General features: G+C 48.2%; 1 protein-coding gene across 15 annotated transcripts in view; it reads left to right on the forward strand.

Annotated features, from left to right (window-relative positions):
* Nucleotides 1–25,505, forward strand: part of dock7 (dedicator of cytokinesis 7) — a 223,709-nt gene that overhangs the window by 144,003 nt on the left and 54,201 nt on the right. For all 15 annotated transcript variants that reach the window (XM_038794509.1, XM_038794510.1, XM_038794511.1 and 12 more), the window contains 5 exons: nucleotides 2,159–2,328; nucleotides 15,623–15,777; nucleotides 17,075–17,257; nucleotides 17,679–17,814; nucleotides 22,110–22,206. In XM_038794509.1, coding sequence (XP_038650437.1) covers nucleotides 2,159–2,328; nucleotides 15,623–15,777; nucleotides 17,075–17,257; nucleotides 17,679–17,814; nucleotides 22,110–22,206 — 741 coding nt within the window. The remainder of the gene's footprint in view (nucleotides 1–2,158; nucleotides 2,329–15,622; nucleotides 15,778–17,074; nucleotides 17,258–17,678; nucleotides 17,815–22,109; nucleotides 22,207–25,505) is intronic.

A 25,505-nucleotide genomic window follows, 5' to 3' on the forward strand; every position in this document is an offset into this window, starting at 1 on the left:
GGAGGAGGAAATCGGAAATTACAGAGCGGTTAGCCTAACATCTGTGGTGGGGAAATATCTGGGGCTTGATTCTCCGTCCCGCCGCACCACATTTCTGCCCCAACCTGGGAGGTGGGATTCTGTTACGCTGGCCAGTCAATGGGGTTTCCCATTGTGGGTCAGCCCCACACTGTCGGGAAACATCCGAGCACCGGCAAAACGGAGAATCAAGGCGGCGGAAAATCCCGCCCCCCGAGTCTGTAATCAGGAATGGGGTAGCTGAACACCTCGAAAAATTTTGGTCAATCAGGGAGAATTAGTGTGGATTCATGAAGGGAAGGTCATGCCTAACACATCACATTGAATATTTTGAAGAGGTAACTAAGATAGTGGACAGGGAAATATCTATGGCTGTTATTTATATGGACTTCCAGAAGGCATTTGATAAAGTCCCACATGAGAGACTGTTAACTAAGGTGGAAGCCCACAGAGTTGAGGGCAAATTATTGACATGGTTAGGAAATTGGTTGAGTGGCAGGCAATAAAGTGTGGGATAATGGATAAGTACTCAAATTGGCAGGAAGTAACTAGTGGTGTACCATAAGGATCTGTGTTGGGGCCTCATAATTCAGCATAAAGACACAAGTTATGCTGCAGCTATACAAAACCCTGGTTAGACCCCACTTGGAGTGTTGTGAGCAGTTCTGGGCACCACACCTTCGGACGGATATATTGGCCTTGGAGGGAGTGCAACGTAGGTTTACAAAAATGATACCGAGACTACAGAGGTTAAGGTTTTTTTTTTCCCAATTAAGGGGTAATTTAATGTAGTCAATCCACCTACCCTGCACATCTTTGGGTTGTGGGGGTGAGACCCACGCAGAAACAGGGAGAACGTGCAAACTTCACATGGGCAGTGATCCGGGGCACAGGGGTTAAGTTATGAGGAGAGATTACACAAATTAGGCCAGTTTTCACTGGAATGTAGATGGTTAAGAGGTGATCTTAGAAGACTTAGAACAGTACAGCACAGAACAGGCCCTTCGGCCCTCAATGTTGTGCCGAGCAATGATCACCCTACTCAAACCCACGTATCCACCCTATACCCGTAACCCAACAACCCCTCCCCCTTAACCTTACTTTTTAGGACACTACGGTCAATTTAGCATGGCCAATCCACCTAACCCGCACATCTTTGGACTGTGGGAGGAAACCGGAGCACCCGGAGGAAACCCACGCACACATGGGGAGGACGTGCAGACTCCGCACAGACAGTGACCCAGCCGGGAATCGAACCTGGGACCCTGGAGCTGTGAAGCATTTATGCTAACCACCATGCTACCATGCTGCCCCCTAAGGCCCATTGCCCCCATGCTGCCATCTGATCAAAGTATTCAGTACATTAACAGATAAAGATAAACTGTTTCCACTGGTTGGAGATTGTAAATCATCCATGATCTCATTAAATGATGGGCGGGCTCAAAAGGGTTGAATGGCCTACTCTTGTTCCTATGAGTCCAGAACTAGGGGTTTTAAAATTACGGGTTGTCCTTTTAGGATAGAGATGAGGAGAGTTTTTAATTTCTTGAGGATTGTGGAACTTTGGAATTCTGCTTCATAAGGAGGTGGAGGCAGTGTCATTGAATATTTTTAAGGTGGAGGTAGTAGATTCTTCTTAGGCTAGGGAATCATAGGTTAGCGGGAGTAGGTGGGAATGCGGAATGCGATACGCAAACAGGCCAGGCATGATCTTATTGAATGGTAGAGCAGGCTCGAGGGGCAAAATGGACTACTTCTATTTCTTTGTTGTGTGTTTGTATGATCTTGTTGAAATTCCAAGAGGCATGACAAGGTTGACGCTGAGAAGATGTATCTTCTGGCTGTGGAGTCGAGAACTAAGGAGACAGTCTCAAAATTCAATCTGAAATGATACCTTACTTCACTCATATTCTCTATGGTACGCAGCTGTGGGTGCTCAATCATTAGTTACAGGTCAACAGGAATATGGTCAGAGTGTGGGAAGGAGTAGCAGAGAATCTCTATCTCTAGTGGGCGTTCTGGTGTCTGGCAGGCTTGTTTACCAAAGTGGGAATATTCATTTGTCAGAATTTAAGCTGATGAATATGAACATTATTCTGGAGTTTTTCATGATCTTGTGGAATGATTTAACCTTTTACAGTTTGTTTGGACTGCACAAGAAAATTGTCAACGTTGTTCATAACTTGCTGTCGAGTCATGACTCAGACCCTCGGTATGCTGATATGGATGTGAAAGCCCGTGTGGCCATGTTATACTTACCAATGATTGGCATCATTATGGAAGCCGTGCCGCAGCTGTATGACTTCACAGGTAACTTAGCCTTTTGTTGGGTCTCTTCAAAGCTGGAGAGAAATTTTAAACAGCCTTGAGATATGTAAGGATATCGGAAGTGGTTAATTGAAATTCCATTGTTACCCTTGAGAGTGGCCACTCAAAGCTTCTCTTCTTTGGTACATTTAAAATAGATGCACATTGGTGATTCTCATCAATATAAGGAAAAAATAGATGGGTTGCCAAAGAAAATAATAGGAGGGGTGACCAAAAGGTTGGTCATAGAGATTAATTTTAAGAAGGATTGAAGGGGAGAGGTGGATAGGTTTAGGGAGGCAATTCAAGAATGCACAAGGCATACTGAAGGCACAATTGCCAATGCTGGGTGGAGGGATGAACAAAGGAGAGAAACAGAGGAATATACATTGTGGGGAATGGGGGCGGATGTAAAGTTGGAAAACGTAAGAGAGATAGGTGGCGGGATTTTCCAACCCTCCGCGTCGAAATTACGTCTGGCGCGAGGGCGGAGAATAGCCAGCCATTCACGCCGGAAATCCGGCAAGATGGCACTTCCGCGATTCTCCGCAGGCCCGCCAGTCGCGCGCGGGGGTGCCGCGGCGTCAGATGGGAGCTGCTGGAAAACACCCCCGCAGTGATTCTCCGCGGTCGACCGGCCGAACTCCCGCCGAGTTCCGCCAGCGTGGTTCCAACCTGGTACCATCCGGCGGGAGCTCGGACCCACGGCCGCGGTGGACGTCCTGGTGGGGGATCTGACTCCCAAGGGGGCCTCCACGGGGTCCAGGCCTGCGATCGGTGGCAATCGATCAGCAGGCGCCTGTGATCTGGAGGGGGCCTATCTCCTGCGCGGGGCCGCTGTAGATCTTCGCCATGAGACGGCAGCCATGCGCCAGCGCGGAGACGGCAACCACGTGCATGTGCAGACCCGTGCCAGCCGCGCAGAGCCGCCTTTCGGCGCCGGAGCAGCGCACATCACTCCGGTGCCATGCTGACCCCCTGAAGAGCGTTGAATTGCTGGGCCAGGAGGCCTGTTTCAACACTTCTCCGAATTCCTGACCAGGGAGAGCAAGGCATTGAAGTGAGTTAAACTCGATGATGAGAATTTAAAAATTCAAATGTTGGGGAGCTGGAGCTGCAATTGACCAGCGAAGACGAGGATAATAATCAAGTAAGATTTGATGCAGGATTAGAAATAGGTAATAATACTAATAATCACTTATTGTCACAAGTAGGCTTCAAATGAAGTTACTGTGAAAAGCCCCTAGTCGCCACATTCCGGCACCTGTTCGGGGAGGCTGGAATGGAATTGAACCGCGCTGCTGGTCTTGTTCTGCATTACAAGCCAGCTGTCTTAGTCCCATTGGAGGATGGGAGGCCAGCCAGGAGAATGTGAGAATAGTCGTGTCTGGAGGTGGAAAGGGAAGGATGAAAGTGGCTGCAGCAAATGGGCGATAGCAGGGACTGGGTTGGATGATGTTACATTTGTAGAAGGAAGCAGTCTTTGTGATGGAGAGGATATTGGGTCAGAAACTCAGCTTGGGGTTGAATAGGAAGCCAAGTTTGGAAACCGTCTGCAGAACTGGGCACAAGTCTGAGAGGTGACATCAGGTCAAAGGACTTGGGAGAGGTTTAGGAAATTGAAGCATTGCTATGCAAGGACAGATACTGGGCTGGAGTTTCCGGCCGACCCCGCTGGGCTGGAGTGTCCGGCCGACCCCGCTGGGCTGGAGTGTCCGGCCGACCCCGCTGGGCTGGAGTGTCCGGCCGACCCCGCTGGGCTGGAGTGTCCGGCCGACCCCGCTGGGCTGGAGTGTCCGGCCGACCCCGCTGGGCTGGAGTGTCCGGCCGACCCCGCTGGGCTGGAGTTTCCGGCCGACCCCGCTGGGCTGGAGTTTCCGGCCGACCCCGCTGGGCTGGAGTTTCCGGCCGACCCCGCTGGGCTGGAGTTTCCGGCCGACCCCGCTGGGCTGGAGTTTCCGGCCGACCCCGCTGGGCTGGAGTTTCCGGCCGACCCCGCTGGGCTGGAGTTTCCGGCCGACCCCGCTGGGCTGGAGTTTCCGGCCGACCCCGCTGGGCTGGAGTTTCCGGCCGACCCCGCTGGGCTGGAGTTTCCGGCCGACCCCGCTGGGCTGGAGTTTCCGGCCGACCCCGCTGGGCTGGAGTTTCCGGCCGACCCCGCTGGGGAGGTAGCCAGCCATTGACCGGTGGCAGGATCTTCCAGTCCCGCCGCTGCCAACGAGGTTTCCGATTGTTCGCATTCGGCTGCCGCCGGGGAACCCGGAATGGCCGGCAAATCCCACCCACTGAATCATTCTGCAGCCCTTTTTTCAATATAGCATATGTGGCCTAGTTTACTCATAGCCCCTTCTGCTCTCTGGATTTTTTGGGTGACTAAAAACTGACCTTAAAATTAGGTTCTGGCAAATGAAATTTTTTTGAGACAAAGGGAGAAATTGAGATTAAGCCGGCAATCAAATTGAGATGTTTGCATTTCTAATTAAAATTCTGATACTTTAATGAGTTGCAATCAATATTACAGTGAGAGATAACATTGTTACTGTAATGATTTATGTTTATTTCAACAACTTAGTGCCAATGTTCCCTCCAAAGTTTCTTAATACTGCAAACCATTCCAAGGACTATCTTTTTGTCCATGGGCAATTTACATTTAAAAATGACTGATATTATGCTAGAAATTTGTCTCCATGTACAGAGGAAAATTGGGATGACATATATTTCATAGATGGTATATTCCAGATTGCTGCACAGCTGTGCACTCCCGTACCTTTGAGGGAAAGTTGCTCAGTGCCCCAGCTGATACTGTATGAAGCCAGTGAACTCAGCTGGACAGACATTGCCCTGAAATTGCTGATAGTGTAAAGGTTCATGTTTGGCCTCAGATTATCAGTAATGAGCTAATATATCTCAAATCAGCCCCATCGGAATTAAATGAAAACCGAGGTAGAAGTAAAAAAAAAAGCTTTGAAAAGGACACCGTCTCTATGAAACATTAATATACTGTCATTTTCAAAAAGTGGAGACCTAAAAATATTTTATTTACTTGTCCACATTACTTCACATGTTCAGAACACAAAGATAATTGCTGAAATAATTTAAATCATGACATCATTTTCTTGTATTGAGGAGTGGAATAGAAGGTGCTTTTCATGAAAATGGTAAATCTTTCAGTGATGAATGGAGTTGAGGTGGAATAAATTGCCATTAGGTTCTCACTTCAGATCGACAGGAGAGTTATCCTGTTTGATGCGTACTTGTATTAAGAAGATTAAAATAAGATATATTGCTTCCTCCATAGTTCAAAAGCCTGGTAATATCCACACTCAATGGACACTTGGTGAAATACTAGGCTTTTTCTAGAACCTGTGCAACTGTAGCTGAGTAAAGGGGCAAGAATTACTGTGCACTTTTACATTTTTCAAGGGATGTGGGCTCCGCTGGAAAAGCCAACATTGTCGCCCTTCCTTAATTGCCCTTGGAAAGGTGGTGATGAACTGCCGCCATGTACTGTTGAAGTCCACGTGGTGTGGGTTCCTCCACAGTGCTCTTTAGGAAGAGAATTTGAAGATTTTGATCCAGTGACAGTGAAGCAACAGCAATCCCAAGTCAGGGTGGTGTGAGGTTAGGAGGGGAACTGGTGGTTGGTGGTGTTCATGTGCTTCTGCCCCCCTTGTCCTTCCAGGTGGTAGAGGTCACAGATTTTGAAGGTGCTGTCGAAGGAGCCTTGGTGAGATGGAGCTTTAGTGAGTTGCCACAGTGTATCTTGTTGTACCATCTGCTGTCACTGTGCTTCGGTGGTAGAGGGAGTCAATGTTTAAGTCAGTGGAAGGGGTGCCAATTAAGCAGACTGCTTTGTCCTAGATGGTGTTGATTTTCTTTTGTGTTGTTGGGTCCCCATGTATCCTAGCAAGTTGAGAGAATTCCATTTCATTCCTACTTTGCGTCTTGTAGATCCTGAACAGACTTTTGGGGAGTCAAGAGATGAATTTCTCTCTTCAGAATTCTCAGTCTCTGACCTGCTCTGTAGTCACAGTATTTATATTGCTGATCCAGTTTACTTTCTAGCCAATCGTAAGCCCCAGGATGTTGATAGTGGGGCTTCAGTGATGGGAATGACATGGAATGTCAAGAGGAGATGGTTAGATTCTCTCTTATTTGAGATGGTTATTGCCTGACTCTTGTGTTGCGTGAATGTTATTTATCACTTTTCAGCCCAACCTGAATGTTGTCCAGGCCTTGCTGCATACGGACATAAACCACTTTGTATCGAAGGAGCTGTGAATGATACAGAATGTTGTGCAAGTATCAATGAACATCCCCACTTCTGACCCTATAATGGAGTGAAGGTCATTGATGAAGCAGCTGAAGACGGTTGGGCTTAGGACACTACCCTGAGGAACTCCTGCAGTGCTATCCCAAGACTGAGATGAGTGACCTCCAATCACAGCTATCTTCCTTTGCACTACGTCTGATTCCATCCAGTGGAGAGTTTCCCTCTGATTCCCATTGACTTCAATTTGTCACGGGACTCCTTGATGCCACACTCAGTCAAGTGGGTTTCCTCCGGGTGCTCCGGTTTCCTCCCACAGTCCAAAGATGTGCGGGTTAGGTGGATTGGCCATGCTAAATTGCCCGTAGTGCCCTAATAAAAGTAAGGTTAAGGGGGGGTTGTTGGGTTACGTGTATAGGGTGGATACGTGGGTTTGAGTAGGGAGATCATGGCTCGGCACAACATTGAGGGCCGAAGGGCCTGTTCTGTGCTGTACTGTTCTATGTTCTAAGTATTACCTTGATGTCGAAGGCAGTGACTCTCTCCTCACCTCCTGAGTTCAGTTCTTTTGGACTAAAGCTGTAACGAGGTCAGGAACTGAATGAGTCTGGAGTAACCCAAACCGAGCATCAGTGAACAGGTTATTGTTATGTAAGTGCCTCTTGTTGGCACTGTCGACAATATCTTCAATCACTTTGCTGATGGAGAGTATAACGATGGGGTGGTAATTAGCTGGATTGGATCTGTCCTCTTTTGTGGATAGGACAAACTTGGACTGTACTGCAGCTGTTACTGGAACATATTCAGGGCCCATAGCCGTTTCAGTATCCAGTGCCTTCAGCTGTTTCTTGATATCATGTGCAGTGAAGACTGGCCTCTGTGGTGTTGGGGGCCTCGAGAGGAGGCGGAGATGAATCATCCACTCGACACATCTGGCAGAAGGTATTGCAAATGCTTCAGCTTTGTCTTTTGCACTGATGTGCTGGGCTCCCCAACATTGAGGATGGTGATATGTGTGGAATGTCCTCTTCCAGTGAGTTGTTTAATTGTCCATCATTCACAACTGCATGTGATAGGACTGCAGAACTTTGATCTAATATGTTGGTTATGGGATCACTTTGTCAATTGCATCTTTCGCTATCTGGTATGCAAGTTTTGAGCCAGGAATGAAATGAAATTCACTTATTGTCACAAGTAGGCTTCAAATGAAGTTACTGTGAAAAGCCCCTAGTCACCACATTCCGGCGCCTGTTCGGGGAGGCTAGTATGGGAATTGAACCGTGCTGCTGGCCTGCCTTACATAGAACATAGAACAGTACAGCACTGAACAGGCCCTTCGGCCCTCGATGTTGTGCCGAGCAATGATCACCCTACTTAAACCCACGTAACCCGTATACCCGTAACCCAACAATCCCCCCATTAACCTTACACTACGGGCAATTTAGCATGGCCAATCCACCTAACCCGCACATCTTTGGACTGTGGGAGGAAACCGGAGCACCCGGAGGAAACCCACGCACACACGAGGAGGACGTGCAGACTCCACACAGACAGTGACCCAGCCGGGAATCGAACCTGGGACCCTGGAGCTGTGAAGCATTGATGCTAACCACCATGCTACCGTGAGGCCCCCTACTACTGTGAGGCCCCCTGCTACCGTGAGGCCCCCTTGGTCTGCTTTAAAAGCCAGCTATTGAGCCCTGTGCTAAACCAGCCCCAGTGATCCCTTGGCTTGTTGATAATGGTCGATAGTGGGGGTATGTTGGGCCATGAGGTTACAGATTGAGATTGAATACAATTCTGCTGCTAATGGCCAACAGCACAGCTTGTTTGCCAATTTTGAGCAGTTAGGTCTGTTCTGAATCTATCCCACTTAAAATGTGGTGCCAGATAACAGGAAGAAGGGTATATCCAGTGTGAAAATGGGACTGTGTCTTCACAAGGACTGTGCAGTGGTCATTTCTACCTATAATGTCATGGACAGGTGCATCTGCAGTAGGTAGATTGGTGAGGACATATCCTGATCAGTTGTTGGCTACCTTGCCACCTGCTGCAGGCCTTGCCTGGCTGATATGTCCTTCAGGACTTGACAAATTTGGTCAGTAGTGGTGCTACCAAGTCACTCTTGCTGATGAATGTAAGTCCCCCATTCATAGTAACTCTGTGCTCTTGCTCCCTCAGTGCTATTTCCAAGTGGTGTTCGACTGGAGGCATACTTATTCATCAGCTGATGGTAGTTGGTGGAAATCAGTACGAGGTTTCCTTGCCTATGTTTGACCTGATACCATGAGACTTAATGGGGTCCAGAGTCACTGTTGAAGAATCACAGAGCAACTCCCTCCCGATAGTATACCCACAGTGCCGCAGCCTCTTCTGGGTCTGTTCAATTGGTGGGGCAGGACATACCCAGGCATGGTGATGGTGACGTTCAGGATATTGGCTGTAAGATATGATTCTGAGTATGAATATGGCAGGATGTTGCTTGACCAGTCTGAAGCGGGATATTTCTCCCAAATTTTACACTAGCCCCCAGATGTTAGAGAGGACTTTGCAAGGTTGCGTGTGCCTTTGTTGTTTGCAGTGCCTTAATCAACAGCAAGTAGTTTGTCAAGTTTCATTCCAGTTTGAATTTTCTAGAACGGTTTGGTGCAGCTGAGTGGCTTGCTAAGCCATTTTGGAGGGCAGTTAATCGTCAACTACATTGCTATGGCTCTGGAGTCACATATAGGCCAGAGCAGGTAAGGGTGGCAGATTTCCTTCCCGAAAGGACATTAGTGGGTTTGTATGACAATGGATGATACTTAATTGGCACAATGACTGACACTTGCTTTCAATTCCAAATTTTTAGGAAAAAATTGAATTCATTAAATAAATTTCAATTCCTACCACAGCCATGGTGGAATTTGAACCTGTGCCTCCCAAGCATTAGCCTAGGCCTCTGGATTACCATTCCAGTGATATTATCACTACACCACCCACTCCACCCAATTCCTACAGCCAAGTAATTTGGAAAGGGGGTGGGGGAGCAATGGGATGCAATTTTGAGTTCTGAAATGTAAGCTTTAACTACTACCAAACAAAAAACACAAAGAAAGACTTTTAGGAATATTGGGGACGTTACGTCTATCCTGTTTTGTTTTTATATAAATGTTTTTTTATTGGGCTTTTGAGCAAAGTATATTTACCGTTATGTACACAGCATAAGATATATATATATATATATATATATATATTTATAGAAGAAAACGGCAGACACAAACATACCAAAAAAAAGTAATAATAAAAAATAAAATAGAATAACTGGTAGGGTATTGTGCACCAGCTCAACTGCAGCAACTCTGTACAACTGGCAAAATTATTTACAACACATAAGTAGGCGATTGTTTGTGGGGGGCGGGGGGGATGGAGACTGTGGAGGTAGCTATACATTTGGGTGCCAGAGAAACAATTACGGAGGGCAGTACTCGAATGGGTTTGTTGTTGGTGTTGTCACTTGCTTCTCCCGGACGGATCTCGCTGGCGTTGTTGTCTCGCGCTCACCTCCGCTTCAGTCGTTCATGCTTTGGCTATTTTCCCCTGATTCTTGGCTGCCTGGTTATTCTTCTGCTTATTTGTTGACCACAAACAAGTCCTGGAACAATTAGGTGAATGGCTCCCACGTTCTGTGCAAGCTGTCGGATAGCGAATTTGATTTTCTCCATTTGGAGGGATTCCGAGAGGTCGGACAGCCAGTCTGCAGCTCTGGGCGGTGCTGCTGACCGCCAGCCAAACAGGATTCTACGGCGGGCGATCAGAGAGGCAAAGGCAAGGGCTCCTCCTCCCCAGGAATAGATCTGGCTGGTCTGAAACCCCGAAGACTGCCACTTTCGGGCATGGCTCCACCCTCACCCCCACCACTTTGGACATAGCCTCAAAGAAGGCTGTCCAGTACTCCACAAGTCTGGGGCAAGACCAGAACATGTGGGCGTAGTCGGCCGGGCCTATTTGGCACCGTTCACATCTATCCTCTACCTCCGGGAAGAACCTACTCATACGGGTTCTTGTTAAGTGGGCTCTATGTACCACTTTTAGCTGCTTCAGGCTGAGCCTTGTGCACGTGGAGATGGAGTTGACTCTATGGAGTGCTTCGCTCCAGATTCCCCATCCTATTTCTATCCCCAGGTCCTCCTCCCATTTCTTTCTTGCTGCATCCAGTATGGTGTTGGCCCTTTCTACCAGTCGGTCATACATGTCGCTACAATTTCCTTTATCTAGTATGCTTGCGTCCAGTAACGTCTGTTGTGGCGGTTGTGCGTACGCCTTGTCTCCTTGATACCTTAGCTCGTTCCCCCTGGCTAGCTGGAATTTCTCTCTCAGTTCGTCCAGTGTTGCGATCCTGTCGTCCGTGTATAGGTCCCTGACTGTCAGTGTTCTTCCGTCCTGTCCCCACCTTTTGAAGGTGGCGTCAATCAGCGCTGGTGTCAGCAGCAAACAAGGTGAGAGAAAATGGTGGGTCACGCAGGTCAGCCGGCGTGGGTTGTGAAGGCCGGCCAGGTTGGGTCCCGAAGGTCGACCGGTTGGTAAAAATGGGTCCCTGGAAAAAAAGTTTGAAGAACACTGCCGTAGTTGGTTTCAGGGACTGGAGGGTGGCTATCACCACTGGGCTGCTGGAGTATTTTTTGGGTGGGGATGGGAGTGTTACCGTGGCGAGGACCCAGAGGGAGGTCCCCATGCAGGAGGCCTCTTCCACGTGCACCCACTCGGCTTCTGGCTCCTTGGTCCATCTCCTTATTCGCTCGGCCGTCGCCGCCCAGTGGTAGAGTTGTAGGTTTGGGAGGGCTAGCTTTTGTTTATTAGTTAGTCTAGTGCTTTGAAAAAGGCCTTGGGGATGTAGATCGGAATGGATCTAAGTAGGAAGAGGTACCTGGGCAGTACGTTCATTTTGATCGTCTGTACTTCCCCCGCGAGGGAGAGTGGGAGTGTGTTTGCAGGTCCTTTTTTACTTCCTCTGTCAGACTGGTGAGGTTCCATTTGTGGATCCCTTTCCAGTCATAGGCTATTCGGATCCCCAGGTAGCGGAGTTTGTGTCGAGCTTGTTTAAACGGCAGTCCCATTAGTGCTGCCCCCCTACTTGTGGGTGTACTGAGAAGATCTCTCTTTTGCTCATGTTAATTTTGTAGCCCCAGAAGGCATCAAACTCTTTCAGGAGCACGATGATTCCGTCCATGCTGCTTTGTGGGTCCGAAATGTAGAGGAGCAGGTCATCTGCATAGAGTGAGACTCTGTGCTCTCTGCCGCCCCTTCGGATCCCTCTCCAGCTTTTTGCTGCTCTGTGCACGATTGCTAGTGGCTCGATCGCTAGAGCGAACAGCAGCGGGACAGTGGGCATCCTTATCTTGTGCCCCTGTGCAGCTGGAAGTATCGGGAGTTGGTGTTGTTGGTCCGTGCGCTTGCCATGGGAGTGTTGTACAGGAGCTTTACCAGGAGGTGAAGCCTGAACCGCTCCAGTACCTCTATGAGGTACTTCCATTCGACTCTGTTGAAGGCTTTTTCTGTGTCTAGGGAGGCGATCACCTCTGGTACTCTCTTCACCGGAGGGGGTCATTATCACGTTCAGCAGGCGCCTGATGTTCGAGGTAAGCTGTCTACCTTTGACAAAGCCTATCTGGCCCTCTGCGACCACCTCTGGTACACAGTCTTCTCGCCTTTTGGCTTGGATTTTGGCATCTGACGTCCATCCCGTTTTGATGCATTTTTGTATAATGAGTTTTCAGAATAAGTTTTACAAAATAATTTTTTTTTTAATACATTTAGAGTACCCAATTTTTTTCCAATTAAGGGTAATTTAGTGTGGCCCATCCACCTAACCTGCACATATTTTTGGTTTGTGGGGGTGAGACCCTCACAGACACGCGGAGAATATGAAAACTCCACACGGACAATGACTCAGGGCTGTATCGAACCCGGGTCCTCAGCGCCGTGAATCAGCAGTGCTAGCCACTGCGCCACCGTGCCGCCCCTAATTATTTTACTTTTTGAGTATGAATGAAAGCTGCTCCAGCCTCTGTGTCATCCTCCTGGCCAAATAAAAGCTTTGGCTAGGAAAATTGTGAAACATTATGGCTGGGATTCTCCAGGGCTACCGGCCAGTGCATGGAATCCTGATGGCCCGGTGAATTGAGTGATAGGCCAAAAGCGGGTTTCACGGTGGTTGTGAAACCCGGTGTGAGTCTCCCAGTCCGCCCTGCCGGCCCCGGCAAGGCTCAAACCTAGCGGAACATGTAAATAGCTCATTTGAGCTGTTTTGAGTGTAATTTATGATCAGGTCACCGATTAATCTGCTTCCTGGGAAGCTCCAGACCCCCCCCCCCTCCCCCTCTCCCCAGCCAGGAGTCCCACTGGTGTGAATTGGTGAAAGTCCTGAGAAATGGGGATCTGGTGGCTTGCAGTCTGATGGGTGGCAAGGGGACGAGTACCCTCCCTACAAATGCTTCTATGGTGCCATGTGGGGCCATTCATGGGAGGCTGGGGAATCAGGGGAGCTTGTGCTGGACTGGAAGAGCTCAAGTCGGGGGTCTTTCCTGAGACGGGGGTTGTTTGGCTGCTCTTCCCATCTGCAGCCTTTAAACCCGTTAAACAGTCTGTTGGTATCTCAAAAATACTGTTCCGTGATGATGCAGTGAATGTGTTCCCATCTGTATATTTAAACTCTTTAAACAGACTGCTAATATGCCTAGTTCAAAGATCTGTGGGATGAAGGTAACGTAGTCCCTTTACTGTGGTGGAAATCTTTGAAGTGTGTTTTTTCACAATTGCATTACCATTTAACTTTTTCTAGCTTGTTTGTCTGCCGAGAAGCCTAAACGCTTTGATCTGCATTATTTATATTAAATACCACAGCTATCACCTTTTACAAGCTTCCTGATTGACAGATCCAGGCAGTTTCAAAGGGAGGATTATGATTGTTTATACAGCTCTGCAGGGACCCAAAAACGCAGAGGAGCAGCTGTTTTTCTAACTGCTGTTTTTCTAACTGCAGTTTTTTTTTTAAAGTAGTTGCCTTTGTTCTCAAGAGCTTCCAGATGCTGAGAACAAATAATGGTGGTAGTAAAGCAACAAAGCCTTAGTCTAAGGTAGGTAGAATAAAGGTCAGTGCTGTCTGAAAGCAAAATATGAGAACAAGCCGCAGACTAGTACTAGGGGGTAAAGAACAAAATGGTGAATCATGGTCTGAAATTTTTGAACTCAAATTGAGACCCGAAGGCTGCAATGTCCTAATTAGAAGATGTGGTGCTGTCCTTTAAGCTTGTGTTGGACTTCAGTGTAGCAGACTGAGGACAGAAAAGCGAGTGTGAGAGCAAGGTGGCAAACCAAAATGGCAAGTGACTGGCAGGTCAGGGTCATGCTTGTGGACGGAATGGAGATGTCCTACAAAGGGTCTACATTTGATCCCCCCCCCCCCCCCCAATGCAGAGGAGGCAGCATTGTGAAGAGTTAATATAGTATACTAAATTGAAAAAAGTACAAGTGAATTGATGCTTCATCTGGAAGGAGTGTTTCGCGCCTTAGGACAGTTAGAGGGAGGAAATGAAGGGGCACGTATTACATCTCCTGTGATTGCATAGGAAGGTGCCTTGGGAAGCGGATGAGATGTTGGAGGTGACAGAGGAGTGAGGAAGGGTGTCACGGAGGGAACAGTCCCTGTGAAATGCTGATGGAGAGGTGAGGGAAAGATGTGTTTGCTGTGGCATCATGCTGGAAATGGCAGAGGATAATCCTTTGAATGTGAAGGCTGGTGGGGTGGAAGGTGAGGACAAGGGGGTACTCTATTAGAGCTCTGGGAGGGAGGGGAAGGGGTTAGAGCAGAAAGTGTGGAAAATTGACTTGGGCAAGATTTCAGGCCCTGTCAACCACAGTGAAGGGGAATCCTCAGTTGAGTAAAAAAGGAGACCTGGGTAATTAGCAGTTTAGTGGACATGGGCTTGAAGGAGCAAGAGCTGGGCCTCAGACAACATACGCTCAGAGAGAGCATGAGGGAAGATGGGAGAGCAAAAATAGAGAAAACGTGAGCTTAGAACCAGAGCTTGGGGAGACCAGAGAGGAGGTTTATTCCCAATGGTGGGGGAGTCCAGAACTAGGGGCCATAGTTTGAGGATAAGGGCCAAAACTTTTAGGACTGAGGTGAAGAGAAATTTCTTCACCCAGAGAGTGGTGAATCTGTGGAATTCACTACCACAGAAAGTAGTGAGGCCAAAATGTTGTGTTATTTCAAAAAGGAATTAGATATAGCTCTTGGGGCTAAAGGGAACAAGGGATATGGGGGGGAAGGCAGGATCAGGGGATGATCGTAATGAATGGCAGAGCAGGTTTGAAGGGCCAAATGGCCTCCTCCTGCTTCTATTTTCTATGTTTGGTCTGTTGGGCAAGGCAAAAAGAGAGAAACGGTAGAGGCAGCTGATTGGATTGTCTCTCTGTTAGTCTGTGGGTTCCTCGCACTTGTTAGAGATGAGCGTGGAGAAGACAGTAGAGATGGGTTTCAGTAGGGAAAAGAAGCCTAGCGTTATCTTTGCATTCCAGGATAATCTCGGTCTGTTGAGCATTTTTGGCAGGTAAAAGCCAAAAGCCTGATAGTATTTAATATATTCCGATCAAACCTAGCAATGAATGGAAAAGTTTGTTGTTCACCGTGTCTGTTCATATCAACATAATATTCACCAAGATCTCTAATATTCCGCCTAAAGAACTGCGCCCTCGCCTTCGGTCCTTGAGCCATCCTGAAATGTTTAGTTGTGCATCAGCCAGCGCACTCTTCAGCTTATTTGGAAATAGGTGAATGCAGGCTCCAGATATACATTAGTCTTTTTTTGGCTTTCTGAGCAAAATACTATTTCAGATATCAGTGACTGCTTCAAAACATGTAATAGTTAGCCTTTCAATCAGTATTGCCAACAAATGAGTTATTCCAGGATGTTTGGTTGGAAGTAAACATTTCAGACACAATATTAGATGTAATCTTTTCCTCTTTCTTCTGCCTCCCTTTCCTGCAAGAATCCCTCAATCAGCGAGGACGTTCCACTGCTGTAACTGCAGATGACTATGAGAGTGAAAGCAGCAGCATGATCAATCAAACCGTTGCCATGGCAATCGCAGGAGCCTCAGTTCCACAGCTTTCCCGACCGAGTAGTTTCTTGCTGACACCTGGGGTAACACAAACCTCTCTTTTTATTACGGAAACCTAGATGACAGCCTCAGGCACATAATGCAAGGCACCATCCATTTAAAAGAGTGGGAGAGAAATTGGTTAGCTGAGTTTTAACAGGAGAAAGCAAAGACTAAGAGGATAAAGAGTTTGACATTTTATGTAAGAATTAGCCTAGGAGACGATGAGTTATTTTAATTTAATGAGGAAGGAAGAATTTGCAGGACAATATTTTTCCAACAAAAGAAAGAAATAAGTAGGATCTTTTAACGGGCTTCTCAATTTGCACAGCTACCTTTAAAGACTCCACTCCATCCTCCAGGTCTCTCTGCTTCTGCAGCCACTTTAAAATTGTACCATTTAGTTTCTTTTGCCTCGCTAATCTTCCTACAAAAATTAATTGCTTCACGTGCCTCTGAGTCGGCCTTTTTTTTATCAGCCTCAACCTCCCCCACAGTTACACAAAGTCAGGAGCGAGGAGGTTAACATAAACACTGGCATGGACCGATCAGGCCAACTGCTCTGTTTCTACGCTGTAAATTCTTTATAACTCTATATACCTTTCCTGGCCTCCGGATATCCCACAGATAGTGAAGTATTTTTTGCCACTGTTGTAATGTAATTCTTAGTTGCAGGATATCACAAACAGCAGTAAGATAAATGTTCAGGGGCAGCACGGTGGCGCAGTGGGTTAGCCCTGCTGCCTCACGGCGCCGAGGCCCCAGGTTCGATCCCGGCTCTGGGTCACTGTTCATGTGGAGTTTGCACATTCTCCCCGTGTCTGTGTGGGTTTTGCCCCCACAACCCAAAAATATGCAGGCTAGGTGGATTGGACATGCTAAATTGGCCCTTAATTGGAAAAAATGAATTGGGCACTCTAAATTTATTTTTTTTAAAAGATAAATGATCAGATAACCTGTTTGTGATGTCAGTTGAGGTAAGCACACTGGGAGTATTCAACTAGGATTTTGGCATCCACTTAAGATGGCAGACAGAACCTTATTTTAGCTTCCAATTCTGTGCTTTCAATAGTGCAACTCAATACTGCGCTGATATGTCAACCTAGAATAACTTGCTTCACTCTGGAGTGGGGCTAAGAGGTAGATGTGCTACTACTGCAGAGCCAAGCTGAAACCGCCTAGGAAGAATAACAAAAGTGTAGCTGTTACAAAATAGGAAACAGAAAGATGGGATGCTAGAGATAACAGATGAATCTTTGAAGCAAGTGAGTGTTAGTAAATAATAGAGCTGCAGTAGTTCCTCTACACTATAATGACAAGTTTTTCCTTTGATTTGTTTAGACTGGACGCCAGTATACAACCTTCTCGGCAGAATCAAGCCGCAGCTTGTTAATTTGCCTTCTCTGGGTTTTAAAAAATGCAGACAATATGGTTCTGCAAAAGTGGTTTGCAGATCTCGCCATCCTTCAACTGAACCGCTTGTTAGACTTGATGTATCTCTGTGTATCCTGCTTCGAGTACAAGGTACAGTTAAATCAAAAACACCGATTTTCCTGTTTCCTTTGGAGCCTATTTTAAAATAGTGATAGATTCATAGATGTATGCATGCTTGTGCATATCAAACTTTTGGTTAGCCATGAGGAGTAGCAGAGGTGCTACTATTGACTTCAATGCTTCTGTATGATGGAGGGTTCAAAAAAAATCAGTCCATTTCTTTTTTAACTCCTATCCTGTGCTTCCTGCTGCAAAGTTCTATGTTTATGGTTGTCAGATGAGATTCAAATTGAAATTTTTGTGAGCCTTTTTGTAGTCAAATGTCCTACTCCCACCCTTTGTCCAAGTTCACAAAAAGGTACTGGAGAAATGCAGAATCGGCACCAAAGAGTCTTTCAAAAGGTGAGGTGATGACTGAACATGTATTTAACCTTGTGTCAAATCATTACAGGGCAAGAAAGCTTTTGAACGAATGAATAGTCTGACATTCAAAAAATCGAAGGACATGAAAGCAAAACTTGAAGAAGCAATTCTAGGAAGCATTGGAGCTCGGCAGGAAATGGTTCGTCGTAGCAGAGGGCAACTAGGTACATTCATCCTGTTCCATCTCATTGTTCTAACTTTCCCTTCTTGTTTTGGCAGAACCAAATTCCCAGTCATATTTCTATTCACAGCATCTTTCTCCAGCCACAATGTACTTCACATGGTTTCCAGTTGAACTTCCTTGAAATGTTCATCATATTTAATGTCACATCAGCTACAGCTCTCCTGATTATATAGAATCTGCCCTCTCTACTATGCACTACTGCATGAATGCTGTTAACTTCTGTAACACGAGTCGTTCAATCTATCTTGTAACTGTTCCCATCCTCAGTTTCACATCATTCTGCAGTTGCATTTTAACATTTTTAGAAACCATTTTTCCTTTCAGTGGGCAATGAATGGGAGCTGCAGTTGCTGTTAGCCATTCCCATAAATGTTCTTTCCCTCACTGTCTTCTAACCTCATCTATCCTTCCAACTCTGGATTGTTTCTGGATTTTTAGCAAATGCTTTAACTTTGATCTTCATGCCTTTGAACAATCTGTTTTCAAAAAGGGCTATAGCTTCACCCCTGAAGATTTTTTCTTCCATGTTTGTTCAACTCTCTGTCACAGATATAAAAGATTTCTAAATTGCAATCAGTTGGTAGTACAGAACTGAACTATCGCTAAAAAAAGAAACAGGCTGTCAAAGCTTTTTGTCCTGTCCTCATCAGGGCATTTCGCAAGAATGGCAAATTTCAAAGGGAGCAGCAATTTATACTGCATGGAAAAGGGGTGCTGATTTTTTGGCAAGTTGACTCTGATTGGTCAAGGCATTACCATGGTGAATGCACCAGGAACTGCTGTTCCCCAGGCATTTGTTTGCTTCAAAAAAGGCACAATGCCTGGGCATGGCCCATTTTCTTGTAGAGGATAGGACCCTGTGTATGAATGTATGTAGCTTTTAACAAACACATTCTGATCCCAACTGATCATTTTCAGCTGGTTGTTAGTGTCATTCTTTTTTTTTGGTTAATAATTTTAAGTACCCAGTTATTATTTTTTTCCCAATTAAGGGGCAATTTCTTAGGGTGGCCAATCACTTAACATGCATATCTTGGGTTGTGGGAATGAAACCCACACAGACACGGGGAGAATGTGCAAACTCCACACGAACAGTGACCCAGAGCCGGGTTCGCACCTGGGTCATCAGCGTCGTAGGCAGCAGTGCTAACCACTGCGCCACCATGCTGCACTCATTAGTGTAATTCTTAGCTCACTCAGTATTTTCAAGTGCTGTCCAATCACAGAATCATATCTAGCAATAATACTAATTTTATTAGTGTCGCAAGTAGGCTTACATTAACACTGCATTTAGGGCAGCACGGTAGCATGGTGGTTAGCATCAATGCTTCACAGCTCCAGGGTCCCAGGTTCGATTCCCGGCTGGGGCACTGTCTGTGCGGAGTCTGCACGTCCTCCCCGTGTGTGCGTGGGTTTCCTCCGGGTGCTCCGGTTTCCTCCCACAGTCCAAAGATGTGCGGGTTAGGTGGATTGGCCAGGCTAAATTGCCCTTAGTGTCCTAAAAAATAATGTTAATGGGGGTTGTTGGGTTACTGGTATAGGGTGGATACGTGGGCTTGAGTAGGGTGATCATTGCTCGGCACAACATTGAGGGCCGAAGGGCCTGTTCTGTGCTGTACTGTTCTAAAAAACTGCAATGACGTTACTGTGAAAATCTCCCAGTCACCACATTCTGGCGCCTGTTTGGGTACACAGAGAGAATTCAGAATGTCCAATTTCCCTAACAAGCACGTCTTTCGGGACTTGTAGGAGGAAACCGGAGCACCCGGTGGAAACCCACGCAGACACGGGGAGAACATGAAGACTCTGCATAAACATTGACCCAAGCCGAGAATCGGGTCCCTGACGCTGAGAAGTAACAGTGCTAACCACTGTGCTACCGTGACACCCATTAGACATTATGTGTTAAGTTTCACGAGCACAGGCAAGTTGAGTGCAGTCACTACTCTGTTGCAAACAGTCGAATTAACTTGTTGTTTGATTAGATCCTCCAGCCATTTGGATGTACAACCTATGTGCCTGGTATTGGACCAGCAATTTATATACCACATTACTCATTTGTGTGGTAGGCACAACGTTTTTATTCGGCTTGATGGCAGTTTCCTGTTAGATATTGAAAAATGCCTCTCGTGTTGATGCTGCATAGTAGCAGTATGAAAAGACTGCTTTCACCTGTTGCTCATATATTTGAGATATTTCATCCCTTCCAGGGTAATTTGAGGTAGATTGGGCATTTTTCGGATCCAAAAGTGGCATCCTTTGGCCCATTCTAGAATGTGTGCAATACACAAGAAGCAATGATCTAATCAGGTTAGTCCACAGGATACGTAAGTCACATGAACCAATGACTGGCAGATCATATCAAAACAGCATGTCCCTTTTGCTGTTCACAATAGGCAAAGTACTAACGATATTTAACCGGCCTGTACTTGCAAAACTTCGAACGTAATGTCTCATGTTAGATGTGGTTCCACGATTGGACCTGTTGAACAATCCTGGGTCTGCTAAGAATTAGACTACCAACCAATTTAAGATTATCCATCGGGCTTGCAATGTGTCTCACGTATGCTTGCCATAAGGTACATAAATTCAGAAGCAGGAACCTGTCTTTGGCAAGCCAACGGTAACGATCCGCAGCATATGCTATCCGGTCCACAGCAGGTGCTATCGCCCTGGCCTTACAATCAACACTCGACAATAAGGACACCTACGTCAAACTGCTGTTCATTAACTACAGCTCCACCTTCAACACCATTATCCCAACAAGACTAATAATCAAACTTTGCAATCTTGGACTTGACCCCTCCCTGTGCAGCTGAATCCATGACTTCCTCACCAACAGACAGCAATCTGTCAGGATAGGCAACAGCATCTCCTCCACAATAGTCCTCAACACCGGGGCTCTGCACGGATGTGTGCTCAGTCCTCTACTGTACTCCTTATACACACTCGACTGTGTGGCAGTATCTAACTCTAATTTGATCTACAAGTTTGCAGATGATACGACTGGTGGGTCGTATCTCAAACTACGATGGATCAGACTACAGAAGGGAGATAGATCACTTGGTTGCATGGTGTACCAAAAACAACAACTCTCTAAATGTCGGCAAAACCAAGGAACTGGACACACACCCCTGACTACATCAATGGCTCTTGGAGATGGTCGATAGCTTTAAGTTCCTGGGGGTCACCATCACCAACTGTCTGTCCTAGTCCACTCACGTTGATGCAACAGTCAAGAAAGCCCAACAACGTCCCTACTTCCTACGGAAGCTAAAGAAATTTGGCATGTCTGCATCGACTCTCTCAAATTTCTACAGATGTGCGATAGAGAGCATCCTATCCGGCTGCATCACAGCCTGGTATGGCAACTGCTCAACCCAAGATCGCAAGAAACTGCAGAGTGTGGTGAACTCAGCCCAACGCATCACACAAGCTTGCCACCCCCACATTGATTCTGTATACACCTCCCGCTGCCTCAGGAAGGCAGACAGCATTATCAGAGACTCCTCGCACCCAAGCTTTGCCCTCTTCCAGATCCTTCCATCAGGCAGAAGATACAGAACTCTGAAGACTCTCACACCCAGACATAGGAACAGCTACTTCCCCACAGCTACTTCCCCACAGCTACAAGACTCTTCAACGACTCCCCCTTCGGACTGATCTATTCCCTGTAAGAACACTATTCACGACGCCCTATGCTGCTCTTGCTCATGTATTTGTTTTGTTTGGCCCTTGTTCCACACTGTAACCATCACTATTTGTCGATGTACTATTTCTCAATGTACTCTGTCGATTATTCTTTTTGTCTACTATGTATGTACTCTGTACGTTCCCTTGACCGCAGAAAAATACTTTTCACTGTACTTCGGTACATGTGACAATAAATCAATCAATCAATGTGCCCAGACATTGAGCCTTTCTTGAATTAAACAAAAGCCTGGAGGGTAACCATCCCCTGCTGCATTTGCCATGGCAAAATCTTGATCAGAGTCAATTTGCCAACCAATCAGCACTTTTTCCTCATGCAATATAACATTTTTTTCCATTTGAAATTTGGCATTCTTGCACCTGTCGTGACGAGTGCAAGACAACAAACTTTGACAGCGTGCCTCTTTTTCAGCAATTTCTAAATTATTAATAAAACCTACTTACGTGGAAGTGACATTTCCATTATTTCTCACATAGCCTTTGAAGAAGTGCTTTGAACAGCAAACACGGTTCCTTTAAGCACTAATTACTCAGAGCTCATTTTAATGTTTATTCTTTGTGCAGAACGAAGTCCATCTGGAAGTGCATTTGGAAGTCAAGAAAATCTGAGGTGGAGGAAAGATATGACCCACTGGCGCCAAAACAGTGAAAAACTCGACAAGTGCGTTAAGTATCAGGAGGTTGATATAGTACTCATAATGGAAAAGGCACCAAAGCACTGTCAATGAATTTTAACTGTCTAAACGTTTGTAAAAGTGGGATATCAATATGAATTAATTGTATAACATCAGCAAATCCAATTGTTGCACCAAATGGCTTACATCTTAACAGGTGTTCTGATGCCGGTAGGTGAAAAGCCTTCCACACCATGGAATATGGAGCAAGCTCAGTGCTCCAGAAGACAGATTTTATTGGGCGGGATTCTCCAGCCGTTCCCACTGGTGGGATCATCTAGTTCCGCCAATGTTGACCTTCACGCTGCAGGTTTCCCGGTGGCAGAGGGTGTGAACAATGGGAAACCCCATTGACAGCGGCAGGACCAGAAGATTCCATCACCAGGGCCAGGGGAGGGGGGTGACAGGGGAACGAGCCGTGAGGCCGGGGTGGTATCCAGCCACAGACCGCCATTGCCGTGTCCTGCAAGGCAGCCATCTTGCTGCCCACCCCACTGACCACCCAACTTGGCCCTTGGTTCTGCAGAAAGACACTGACTGTGTGGGTGCCCTTCCCCCCCACCACCGCATCCCAACCCACGCCGTACCCCCTCAACCCAGCCGGCACCTGCTGGCAGGCCATCAGGCAGCCCACCCAAGGGCGACACCCACTGTAGCCCCTAAGGGGGCTCCGGGCGGAGGCCGTGGAGCGTACCCATGGCAACAGCAGTGGCAGCTGACGGTACCCCTGGCATCAGAGACAGGCGCCAGGGCCAGAGGCCATGGTGCCAGGCAACGATGGGGGCAAGGGTGCGGAGAAGAGGGGGTGGGGGACGGGCAAGCGGGTGTGGAGCCTGCAGTGCCAGCCGAGGCCATCATGTAGCCCGATGAACCTAGTTGGGCATGGGGGTACGCACCATGCTAACATGTCGGCCTTTCCCCTCCTGCAGCCAATAGATATTGGAATTCAAGCAGCAATGGTGGACTTCCTGCTCGTTTCCGCAGCCCTGGGCGATGCCCTGCGGCTGTACGAGCTGGAGCTGCTGGAGGAGAAGGAAGCTGCAGCAGCGGAGTGTGCCTCAGAGGGACAAGAGGTAGCCACCCAGGATGGAGAGCCGGCCATCCGACAGGCCGAGGAGGGAGGGCCAAGGCAGCGTCACATGAGGCCTAGTATGTACCGGCACCGCCTGTCATTCGATGACCTGCTAGACCAGGCATGCCATCAAAGACTCTGGCTGAGCAGGGAGATAGTGCGACATATCTGCCACATCATGGCACACCTGGCACCGCGGGGGTATGGGGGAGGACACCTGCTCCCTGTAGCCATCAAGGTGATGGTCCCCCTGAACCTTTACGCGATGGTGTCCTTCCAGATGCAGAGTGCGGACCTGCCCGTGATCTCATAGACCTCGATGCACAGGTGCATCTGCGCCGTCACGGAGGCCCCATATGCCCAGGCAGCTAAATACATCCATTTCAACGTGGCCCGAGCCCACCAGGATGCCAGGGCACTGGGGTTTTCCACATCATCGGGATGCCTCTGGTCCAGGGGGTGATCGACGCCCCCACCCCCTGGCTGGGATGAAGCCTGGCGTTCCATATCGATTGAAAATGTCCGACTCCTACCCCTGGTAGCGCTTTCCACCATCCACCCAGGTGATCCCTGCATGCGAGCTGACCATTCCATTATATGGTCCCTCCGGATCCTGGGGTTACGGTGGTGGGAACGGTCAGTGGCGGGGGGAGCCGAGCCCGGGCCACCCACAACATCCGCCCATTCCCCCTCTTTGGCCAGCTCAGACCAGCCCACCCCTGGCACCCATCTGACAGCACAGAAAAAAGGTTGTAGCAGTAGTAACAGATTTTTAATGTGATAATGTACATACAGATTTGTGTCCTAGCCCCTATAACTAAACTACCCTGCACCATGCCAACTTAACGAGTGAATAACTTTCTGGCCTTACGGGCCCTAACACTATGTCTAGGTGGTTCCCCAGACGGTACAGCAGGAGTGGAGGCTGTGATTCCCGCCCTGTGCCCTGGGTCCCCATTGGCGGGCGTCTTCTGGGGCGACCGGGCATGGATGGGCCCGGCTGCTGCTCGGGTGTCCCAGGTAGTGTGATGCCGCCCTGTTCTGTCTACTGGCTGTGCACCAGGGACAGGAGTGGGGGAGTCTGAGGTGCTGCAGTGTTCCAGCACCTCCCCAGCGGGAGTCACCAGCACGGGCCCCATCACCTCCTCCTCCCTTGGGGTGCCCGAATGCCCCCGGGCTACTCCATGGGACGGGAGTGCGAGCAGAGCTATCCCTGAAGCTCCCCGCCACCTGGCGCTGCCAGTCCTGGAGGCCCACTCTGGTCTCGACCAGCGTCTGCATGCTAACAGCCAGGTAGCGCAGGGAGTGGACAATCTCCATCTGGGACTGCGCCACATCACCCATTGGCTGTGCCAGTACCCTCTGGACCTATGTCACATCAGCTAGTGGCTGCGCCATCTTCCTCTGGGATTGGGCCTCCTCCCTCTGTGCCTATGCCATGCTGGCCAGTGTCTGGGCAATGCTGCCGATGTTCCCAGCCATTGCCTGCTGTGACTGGCGCACGCTCCGGAGCGCCGCTGCGATTTCCAGGTGGCTCTCTGGCACGTGGTTGCCTGTGAAGCAGGAACCCTGTCCTGGGCCTCGGACAGTGCCTTTACAGAATGACCCATGCCTTGGACATGATGATCCATAGTCAAAACCATTGCCCCCAATGCCTCCACTGCAGATAACACCCGTGCGGTGTTGGTCTGGGTGGCACACATTGTCGGCACCACCTCCTGCTCCTGCACGCAGTCTAACTCCTCCAACTGCACCTGCAGGTACTGAATGCTCGCTGACAACCCCTCAGTCCCTGGCTCTGCGACTACATCTCCACGATCGATGGACTGTCCGTTCCAGAAGCCCGAAACCCGTCTGGTAGCTAGTCCCTCGGGTCGGCCCGCCCTCAGACCGTCCATCCCCTTGGAAGTTCCTACCTCCACCTTCTGTCCCGGGTCAACTGTGTGGTGCACACCAGATAGTATCCCAGGAGCCTCTTCACTAAAGTACCCAACCAAGGAGAGTGTCCGTGGGAAGGAGGTGTTGGAGTCAGCTGTGACGGAAAGTCAGTGTCATCCTTCTACTCGAGCTCTGGGGTCTCCTGAGTCTCGGGTGGATGGCTGCCATCCGAGCTGCTCTCATCACTGCTCACCTCATGGGGGGGGGGTGGGGGTGCCTCCGGCTGTGGCACTCTGGCACTGACTGGGGGCGAAGGACACCAGATGGACCCGCCCT

This window comes from Scyliorhinus canicula, chromosome 4 (assembly GCF_902713615.1).
Source record: "Scyliorhinus canicula chromosome 4, sScyCan1.1, whole genome shotgun sequence".
In the NCBI taxonomy this organism is placed as follows: domain Eukaryota; kingdom Metazoa; phylum Chordata; class Chondrichthyes; order Carcharhiniformes; family Scyliorhinidae; genus Scyliorhinus; species Scyliorhinus canicula.